This window comes from Pelmatolapia mariae, linkage group LG7 (assembly GCF_036321145.2).
Source record: "Pelmatolapia mariae isolate MD_Pm_ZW linkage group LG7, Pm_UMD_F_2, whole genome shotgun sequence".
NCBI classification, from domain to species: domain Eukaryota; kingdom Metazoa; phylum Chordata; class Actinopteri; order Cichliformes; family Cichlidae; genus Pelmatolapia; species Pelmatolapia mariae.
This window is the reverse complement of record NC_086233.1, coordinates 59249975-59259974: the sequence shown is the minus strand read 5'-3', so window position 1 is coordinate 59259974 and position 10000 is coordinate 59249975. Positions and strand designations below refer to the sequence as shown.

Below are 10000 nucleotides of genomic sequence, written 5' to 3'. Positions count from 1 at the left end.
TCTGCAAAGACAATTCACAACTGCTTTCAGATATTTATTGCACACCCACAGTGTCATATAGTGTATATACCTCAATATCAAGGTGCTTAAAGTAGTTTTTTTTTTTTTACACAAAGTAAATTAGGGCACAAGAGATTTAAATTTACACTTTTAGAAGTTCCTTAATATTAAATATGAAAGAAGAACATTCCAACATAATCCACTGATTCAACGCCAGCATCCTACAGTACGTATAATATTCGTACTTCATATTTTATCTGCAGCCACCCTGATTTTTCTCCTGTTGGAATGGGTTAAACATACATTTTAGGTATAAGTGCACTCTTGTCTTCAACTTTGGTTGTTCTTGACAAAGCAGTTAAAGGCTACAAGCGTCACAAGTTTTTACGTTTTTGCAGAAAGTTTCTGCATATTCATGGATCAAGTTGTGACAAATTGTCATTTTTACCCAGACAAAATGAACGGCTTGTCATAGATGTGGTTACTGGAAACACAAAATGCTGTCTGTACATTGACGGTATTGATTGATTTGCTATACACTGTCTGAGGAGAACGGATGAACAAATGCTGTGATTAGGTTTATATAAATTCAAAATCGAAGTAACGCCTGTAACCTAAAAACTTTAGTGCAAGGAGAAACCGCATGCAACCTCAGCACAGACACAGTCCACCCGCTGAGGATGGGGTAGTAAGTAGCACAGCTACTCCCACACCGCTTGTATCGTTCATATCCTAAGTTGAGCCATGAGGTTGGAAAGGGAGGTAACGCTGTTCCTTAGTTTGGAGTCTTCTTCCTGTCCCAGTGACACTCCAGCTAGGCGTGTGGAACCATTTACTCCCATAATGCACGGCAGACTGAGGAACACCTCTACAGCTATGCCACCCCAACCCTAAAGTAAACAGAAAATGCTTGTTTTTAGAACGAGATAATCAATGACCTTTCCTACAATTTTGCCCTGAAAGCATCACACACTCATACTCTCTCTCTCACACACACTCACTCACATTATTTGAATTAGTTGTTTCAATAACAAGTCACTTAGTGTTGCTACCTGAGCAAGTGTGGAGACAGAGTGCACCTTCTTCTTATCTGTCAGGACACTATTTGTAATGTCGGCGATAGAAAGACCCACCGACCATGACCGCTGGCCTCGATTTTTCATGATCTCAAAGGCTCTGCAGGCACAAAATAATTAGAATAATAAACAAATTTTTAAAAAGAAAAATATTTACTTAATTGATCAAAAATGCACTTATAATATTTTACAATTATTATAACCTTTTGTTCAAAGTTATAATAATTCATTCAAGTACCTGTCTAACAGTGGTTTGGTAGAGCTGGATCCTTGGGCAATCTCAGGTGGTGCATTGGAGTTCAACCCAGAGTTACTCATCACAGCAACTGTGAGACAAAAACAGAAGCGTAATCGTTTGGATGACTGGTGGTTTTTTCCAAGTCCTTAGAATAGAAAGAAAATACAAGTTGAACCGGTAGTGCAGCATTACTGCTTATGGTTGAAATGGTTGGGGGAAAAAAAAAACAAGTGAGGTGAATGAATGGGTTAAGACATATCTGTAAATGGAAAAACAGTCAGTGTACAGGTCAGGAATTCACTGAAGGAAAACAACAACAAATATTTAAATAGCCAGTCCTTTCTTTCTGGCTCACTTTTGTTATCTGAAAGTTCTCCTATGACCCAGGCTGGTTTGTGTGTGTTCAGGTTGATATCCATGACATGACTGAGTCGCTCCGAGTCCAGGTTACACCCTGCTCCAATCACATGTGTTGGAGGCAAGCCACTCTGCCTCCAGGCAATGTGGGTCATGATGTCCACTGGAGAGAGAGAGTGAGTGACCGTACGTTAGTTATATAATGAGCCGAGCAGTCAGTAGAAGGCGTGTCTGCTGCTGTTACCGACCTGGTTGTGATGCAATTAGCATCACTGCACTAGGGCTGAGACGTGCCAGATTGGGAATTATTCCTCTGTACAAGTCAACGTTGGTCTGTACCACGGTGACATACGACTGTTCACTGCTCCATGCGTTTGCAGTCACCACGACCACCCTGGAGCCTGCAGAGGCTGAAATATCTAGCACAGCAGAGACAATGGTAATTAATTCCTGCAGACCTGTCACAGCAAAACTTGTAAAAGAAAAACACAAAGCTTAGGCAGTGTTAATTCAGCAAACATTGACTGTGGCATTCCCATTCTTGTTCAAATGTTTTCTTTTCCCTCTTTCCTGATGAGTCATCAAATATGCTCTCTACACAAGCACAGTGCCAGTCCTCTCCCTTCTAATCAAACTGACATCACTGGTGACTCAGCAAAGAAGCACCTCTGGGTTATTTGATGGTGCAGTGTGACGTACCTCTGGATACTTCAACATTTGGCAGACTAAAAATCTCCAGATCTGTACTTCCACCCTTAGTGGAACTCTCAGCAACGTCAATGAAAACCAGTTTATCCACTTTACACTGGATGAAAAGCAGATAACAAGATAAACCGCTTATGAATAGTAAAATAGGAATTGCTAACATCTGAAGCTGGTGAAATAATAATTGTATGACATAACAGTTTATTTAAAAAAAAAAAAAAAATCAGGTGATTACCTTGGATAAAATGCTCATCACTGATGCCATTCCTAAATCTCCTCCCCCAATAACTGAGACTTTATTGATTGGTTGATCGTGATGGCTGATTCCACCTGAAATTTAGTAAAGCCATCAATATGAACTACTTGTCTCATTAGTGATCATCAATTATAATAAAACTATATATTAGGAGTTGCACCATCACTGATACGGAAATTGGAGACAAACGCCAGGAGCTCATGGGGATCTTTGTTGTCTGCTGTGGTCTTTGAGGACAATGGAGGGTCTTCCTGAAATTTGGTAACCATCTCATTCAGAAGACCCACCACAGATGACTTTGGCTGTTACAGAGGAAACGAAACAGCAACATTTCAGCACCTTGTCCGCTTTTAATTTTAAATTTCAACCAGACAGTACAAGATCTTACATGATCCCAGTTGTGAAGGCCAGGTAGGTGGATACGTCCACGGGCATCAACGTGCTTGCCCTCTCTGATGACCATGTTAGAAGTGGGTTTCAGGTGGCATATGGGAGGAGTGAAGGGGAAGGAGTCCAACAGCCACAGCTGAATGGGGAAGTTGTAGGAGCGACCTTTGGACAGAGACACCTCAATCAGTACAAAATTATGACCTCATGCTCAAATTAGTGATGCTATTAAATTATACAACTCTTTCTGTCAAAATTGGGAGGCAAGTGAGAAGAGTTTGGGTCAGCCATACCTTCATATTGGACCGGGATGGTGCCAGTTAATTTCAGAAGGTCTTTTTGGGTGCTGTCACTAAATGCTGAAATATCAGTAAAGATAGTATAAGTTTAATGTTCTTGTGTGCGAAGGAAATGTGAAGGTCAGCAGTAAATGGGTTTAATGTAAGAACTTACTGTATGTGCCTGTGGATGGCTTCATCCCAGGATAGATTCGATAGATTTTCTCCAACTCCTCAACAGCAACATCACGAAATTTGTACTAATATCAGGGGGCAGAGAAGGAAGACTTAACTGTTTCATATTTGGGTTATATATTACACACACGAGGGAGGTATATTGTACCACATCCGTTCTCTACAGATTTGGGTCATTACAGTAATCTTTTATTTACATTAATTTATTTATTTGTGGCTGTAAGAACATCTGTCATCGTACATTTATTCTGACAACAAAACACCCAACAATTACTTTTATATTGACATTTTCTTGAAGGGTCCAACAGGTCATTGCGTATTGCTGTATTCCACACCTACAATGGAAATGCTCATTGGCACAAACAACAATAAGTGAAGCACAATAATACTGCGGTCTACGCAAAGTTAGACACGAGTAGAAACCAGCTCAGTTTAGCACTTTTTAATTGCCCTTCCTGTCTCATTACTATTTTAAATAAGTTACCATTCTGTTCTTCCTCCCCCCCCCCCATCTCATTGCCATCCAGGTTTCTCTCAGACTTCAGTAACAGCGCTGGTTCGGCTAGTTAGTAAAGGGAGACAGCAGCTAACCTATATTAGCCTGCTATACTACCCGGCAATTATGTTTTGAGCTTTAACTTAAGAGGATCTTTTGAAGCAGCTCGTAATAAATCACTAACCTTCGAAAGAATCCGCTGGATTTTCTCTGGCGTGAGGTCCATCTATTAAAGCACGACTCCCCGAAAAAAATAAAAAATAATCCACGTTTCCTTTGATTTCCACCAGACTGAGACTTTGCTTCCACTTGAACTCTAAAAACAAACTTCCGCAAACTTTAAGGAGTAGTCAGGCGACACAGGGAGACAGATCCCGCCTACTTGTGACATCAACTACGGCAAAGTGGCAGGTACAAAAAGATACGTAACGCCATAACCACATTGTATGAGCACAAGCTTACATACTGACCATGCCAGTTTCTTTAAATAAAATAAACAAAAATACTCGACACAATTTAGGGAAGAAAATCATTTTTGCTCTCTCTTCCACAGAAACACAAAGCAAAACATTGACTACCTGCTGCATTGCATTTGGAGTCCAAAAAAAGCTCTTTTAGATTGTCATACTCTGAAAATGGCGACATAAAACTAAAAAAAAAGCCTTAATGCATTATTGTCAGTCAGATCCTTGCAAAGATAAAAACACAAAGTATCAAATGGTAATGTCCTCTACATTTTACTGAGTTTACAATAAAAGTTAGTCTGGAAAAATATGCAACAACTTCGCCTCAAAAATAGCATGTCATCATTTATATAACATTTCATGTTAGCGTTTTTTTTTTGTTGTTTTTTTTAAAAAGAGGAAAAAGAAAGAAGAATTAAAGAAATCAATCACACTTTTCCATTACTGTAGTTGTCCATGCCGATCTTTTTTGTTTTTTTAAACAGATGGGACTGTAGGTATCCCTGCACTCAGCAGGTAAAATAAATAAGAAAGGAGAATGTGAGAACTTTAATCCTAGTGCCTGAATAATTTGTGCATATTGTCTTTTTCAAGCCTTCTTTTACTAAAATTCTTCCTCTCCAGTTTTCTTGAGATGCTGCTAGGTTTTATCTAATCTCAGGGAGAGAAGCAATGACAAAGCACCCAAAGTGGACAGTCACTGGGTTTCGTGTATCCCTTTGTCGCATCTCTCAGCAAAATGAAGAAAATGATCTTATTTTATTCCTCTCAACGACAATGAGGCCTCAGTTCATTTTTTTCCTCTTGACGTTTTTTCTTTTCAGCTCTTCTTCCTCCTTTCTTTCCTCCTCCAGATCCTCCTGCACAGCCATTCTCAGGCTAAAGTGGCAAATCACAGAAATACAGAACAAAACATTATTTTTTATTTTTTTTAAATGAGTAGACCACTATGGACAAATGGCACACAGAAAGAAAAAGAAACTGAGGGTCCCCCCCCCAAAAAAAAAAAATCTTATTACCTCCTAGCTTCTTCTTTCTGCAAATCTTTCCAGCTGCTCTCCATGAATTTTAGTGCATAGTCACTCTCATCTCTGTATCTGCAGAGGTTGAAAACAAATATAGAATTTGATTTTCAGTTCAATTAAATGGATTTTTCCTTACATCAGACCATGTAGTGACAAGCCTTACCTGGTTCGATCATAGCCAAAGATTTCCTTTATGTGCTTAGAAATTTCCTCCTGCTCCTCACCTCCATCATCAATAAAATCATCCATTTCTGAGTCATACTCATCTTCCTCATCCTCATATTTCCTCTTGTATGCAGATGTGATAGGTGGCAGCATTGGTCCTGGATAATGAATATAGAAATTACTTTCAAAATGCAGCATATCAAATTTCTCCCTTGTCAATATAAACATAGTAGGGAGAAGACACTGAAATTATGTTTTGTCTGAGGTAAGTCGCAGCTCTGTGACACAATAACGAGGACAAAGGCTGTGAGTGTTGCTGACACTTCATTCAGTTTCAACAAACCCTTTGCCCTGTAGCAGACTCTTGTTGTTTTTTTTCAGGCTGTTAGCAAATGTTAGCAATATAATATAATAATTCTAGCCTACGCCACTTAGGATTACTGGAATTGACGCTTTTCCACACAGACCCCACCCTGCAATCCACACGATCCAAACAATCCACAGTCAGTGTCCTGACACAGACACAATGTAACACCCCCCAGATGTCCCATGTTCATGCTCCAGTGGGTAAGAGCTGTTTTGCAGCAGTCAACACAATATTATGCTGATGGGTTTATTACTGTGTGCACAATGTATAATACAATTTCCTTTGTAATGTGTTGCTTGTGGGTTACGGGAAGTTGTTTTTCTATATATATTACACTATAATATGAAATACTCACCATTTATATGACCTATACATTTGACCTACAAATACATTTTACTTGTTTTGTTACGTGTAACCATTGCAATAAGAGTTCAAATGTTGAATGTTATTAAAAATGTAGAGAGAAGTTCTTTGTATGGTGCTTAGTGTTTCTGGATTATGTTCGTCAGGCTATTTGTAACACTACTAAATATAGATTCACTTAACTTAATTTCATATCATTATTTTCACTCTGATTGTTACCTGGTGGTCTGTTCATCATAGGTCTCTGTGGCATCATAGGTCTCTGTGGCATCATAGGTCTCTGTGGCATCATAGGTCTCTGTGGCATCATAGGTCTCGGTGGCATCCCCGGCCGAGGTGGCATCCCCGGCCGAGGTGGCATCCCCGGCCGAGGTGGCATGCCTGGCCTGGGTCCACCAACATTCTTGGATGAGATGGTCTCTGAGACTACAGTGCACTTTGGTCTTCCAGGTCCTAATCCACTACTGCTAGTTGGTCTTCCTGGTACAAGTCCTCCACTGCCAGGCCGACCTGGTCCACTTCCTTGAGGTCGGGATACAATACTTCCAGGATGACCTTGCAGGCCACTACCACCAGGCCTGGCCTTTGGCACACTACCAGATGTTCCTCCAGTTTTTGACTGAGGTTGGCTCCCTGCCTTAGGAGGGCCACTCAAAGAAGGTCTCATCACTGAATTTCCACCTGATTTTGCTGCAGAATTCATTCCAGACCGTGGTGGTTCTCCCCTTCCAAACTTTGGGCCTCCATTTGTGGGTCCCTGCTTTGAGGAGCTACCCTGACTAGGCTTAATCTGTTGAGAACTCACCTGTTTGGAATTCTGGCCTGTGCCAGCTGTACCAGAAGGCCTGTTACCAGGAATACCTGAAACTTTTCCTTGAAGTAATGACGAGCTTTCTCTTCTGAAGCTAAGGTCACTTAAGGTGCTGGATTTGTGGCTAGACGAGGGCTTTGGTGCACCTTGTTTGGCTAAAACCTGAGATGACATGGCTTTTGAAGGTACTTTACTGTTTATGACACCTGATGAATTAGACAAGCTTGTCTTGGATTTTTCTTTATCACTGCAAGACATCTTGGTTCTTTCTCTTTCTCTATCACTACCAGAGAGTTTGGAAAAAGAGAGGCCTGTATCATTAATTACTGTTGGTTGTGACTTCTTCATTGACCCACTGGGCACACTTTGTTTTTCTAAGCAGATCTTTTGTGGTCTGCTGTTCTTCTGTTCCCTCTCAAAAGTGTTTTTTTGACTTGAACTATAACCAGACTGAGACTTCCCATCTCTTCCTCTGTCTGCCTTTGAGTTTTTGTCTTTGTCTTGTTTCTTAGCCTTGCGCTCCATCTCCAGTTCCTTTATCTCATCTGCTGTGCGCAGCCTTTCTTCCTTTTTCACTACCTTGGGTTTTAGATCAACTGGTTCAAACTGTTTCTTTTCTGCCAATTTGAGCAAGTCAGCAAAGTTCATAGAAGGTGCAGGGGGCTTGGGTGGCCCATTGTTTTTTTTAGAAGAGGTTTTGCCACTACTACTATTACTGCCACTATTACCCGCTATTCTCCCAGGCCTCAGTGGCTCGGGCTCGGACTCTGGCTCTGAATCTGTCTGTTCATACTCGTAGTTGTCCTCATCATCCTCTGGGTCAATTTTATTATTCCTAAAACTTCCCCCATTCAAGTCATCTTCCTGCATATCATGTTTTGATCTCCTCTTTTTGGGAACCTCTACCACTGGGACACCATTGTAGCCTTTGAAATTGTCCTTAGTTCGGGAGGCCATGGCGCGCGCTTTACGGTCTGACTTTAACTCAACCCTCTTGGCTAATAGCTCCTCTTTCTGTTTCTTCATTTCCAATTCTAGGAAAAACACACACACACACACACACACACACACACACAATGAATGAAGAACAATCTGTATACAACAGTGCATAACTAATAAATCCCAATATTCTGCATTAGAAACTTAACAGTTATTAAATCATTAATACCTTTCTTTTTGTTTTCAGTGACTTGCTTCTTCAGAAGTGCCTGCACAGCAGCAGGATTTACACCCTTTGACTTTGGGTCCTTTTTCGGGGGTCCAGCTTGTAAACTGTATCTCTTCTGCTCAAAGAGAAGAACACATACAATACAAGTTGTAGTTTATGGGGAAAGTGTACACTCTTGTTTAACATTTACAGTCCTCCCCATAATGATATAGCAAAAATGGTAATCTAATGTCACAATAAAATGTAGCATGTTTGTACACGTCTATACAGTATGACGACAGTGAAAGTTGGCTACATTAACAGACCCTCCCTGATCTGTTTTTTCACACACATACCCACAGATGTTAAGTTTTCTCACTGGCCTGAGTAATACGTCTGCCAGTGAGAGCCTTCTACTCACCTGTACACTGCCGAGGCCCTGGTTTTGTGAGGCGATGTTCAATATGTTATCAAAATCCATCATTTTGGCAGGCGATGTAGGCTGGCTGTTTGAAGACTCAAGCAGGAGTGCTGAATGACTGTTTAGCTGTCAAGCGTTTCCAAACTTTACTTAGCCAGACAGCTGTAACAAACGACTGTATCAGTAACAGTCTACAGTGGGACATTTGCAAACAGAGTAGTTAATGCTACTTTCTTCACAATAGCACGCGTTAGCAAAGTTAGCTAATCTAACGTTCGGTAACGTTAACGTCAGCTAACCAAAAAGCTCGAAAGGTGAACTTCCGCTCTGTGCTGATAACACACCAAACTAAGGGAAACCCCATCAAAATTTGCGTATTCAGCTCCTACAGATGGACAAAAAGCTCCAAAAAACAAAAAAAATAAATCGAGCACAACCGACGCCGGGTGTTAGTAGAGACTAGCAGCTGGGTAGAACGAAAATTAAAGGTCCGAAGAGCTACCAACGGAAGTAAGATGACTCACTTGTGCGTATATCCGGCTTTGTGGGAGCACGAGTCAGAAAACGTTTTAGTCCGAAGTGTATTCGTGTAATATTTTATATTTGAGCGAGTTTTTGATTCATTTTCACAAACAAAAGAATAACCCAACAAATTAACTTCCAAACATGAATATTTATTTTTATTTTTGTTGACGCGTGTCCGCTGAAGACAGGACGATGACTCTGAAAATGTCACATGGTCCTAACCCATAGACTGCACCTTATATACACTATAAGATGCAGTCTTATAGAAACTCGTGGTTTGAGAGGCGGTGATCCATCTTGATCGTGGATAAAGGAACCGACTGTATTTTACAATCTGTTCGTATAACGGGACTTTCAGAAGTTCCTCCATACACTCTTGCCGGATACATGTATGACGAGCACTTCCGTTTTCGGTCCCATAGTTTCCTTACGCAATGTCCGTCCAAAACACGTTTTGACAGCTGCAGACCACATGGTGTCGCCACTACTGTGGAAATCTAGAACACTCTAGAAATTTGATGCGAGGCATCAACAGAGCTGTTTCCACGTGTCTTTTCTTTCCTCGTCAAATAAATAAATAGCGTTTATGTCTGGGTCAAAAAGGAACACAGAGAATGCTACAACTTGTTTCCAGTGGTGGAAATATTTACAATAAAAAATCATGTAATAAAAGAGGACACGCTTACAAAAGATAATGCTGTATATGAAATTATATTGGAGAAAA

General features: G+C 40.6%; 2 protein-coding genes across 2 annotated transcripts; both read right to left on the bottom strand.

The window, feature by feature from the left end:
- Positions 1–52: 52 nt before the first annotated feature.
- uevld (UEV and lactate/malate dehyrogenase domains) lies at positions 53–4280 on the bottom strand. Its single transcript, XM_063479981.1, has 12 exons — positions 4173–4280; positions 3473–3557; positions 3313–3378; positions 3021–3184; positions 2793–2934; positions 2612–2706; positions 2371–2476; positions 1920–2090; positions 1670–1834; positions 1315–1402; positions 1053–1176; positions 53–890 (listed from the first exon to the last, which is right to left on the bottom strand). Exons 1-12 carry the CDS (start codon positions 4212–4214, stop codon positions 726–728), a joined length of 1413 nt encoding a protein of 470 aa, XP_063336051.1. The 5' UTR covers positions 4215–4280; the 3' UTR covers positions 53–725.
- A 941-nt stretch (positions 4281–5221) lies between these two features.
- Positions 5222–9241, bottom strand: spty2d1 (SPT2 chromatin protein domain containing 1). The gene is made up of 6 exons (XM_063479980.1): positions 8752–9241; positions 8352–8466; positions 6592–8217; positions 5641–5800; positions 5472–5549; positions 5222–5331 (listed from the first exon to the last, which is right to left on the bottom strand). The coding sequence occupies exons 1-6, from the start codon at positions 8812–8814 to the stop codon at positions 5238–5240; spliced, it is 2136 nt and encodes a 711-aa protein (XP_063336050.1). The 5' UTR covers positions 8815–9241; the 3' UTR covers positions 5222–5237.
- Between the last annotated feature and the right edge of the window lie 759 nt (positions 9242–10000).

Excerpts from the sequence above, each read along its gene's own strand:
- uevld (XM_063479981.1), bottom strand. The coding sequence starts at position 4,214 with ATGGACCTCACGCCAGAGAAAATCCAGCGGATTCTTTCGAAG. Across the intron at positions 3,185-3,312 it reads CATCCCGGTCCAATATGAAG|GTCGCTCCTACAACTTCCCC; the intron begins GTATGGCTGACC and ends CTCTGTCCAAAG. Across the intron at positions 2,091-2,370 it reads AAATGTTGAAGTATCCAGAG|ATATTTCAGCCTCTGCAGGC; the intron begins GTACGTCACACT and ends CTGCTGTGCTAG.
- spty2d1 (XM_063479980.1), bottom strand. The coding sequence starts at position 8,814 with ATGATGGATTTTGATAACATATTGAACATCGCCTCACAAAACCAGGGC. Across the intron at positions 8,218-8,351 it reads CACTGAAAACAAAAAGAAAG|AATTGGAAATGAAGAAACAG; the intron begins GTATTAATGATT and ends TGTTTTTCCTAG. Across the intron at positions 5,332-5,471 it reads CAGAAAGAAGAAGCTAGGAG|CCTGAGAATGGCTGTGCAGG; the intron begins GTAATAAGATTT and ends TTGCCACTTTAG.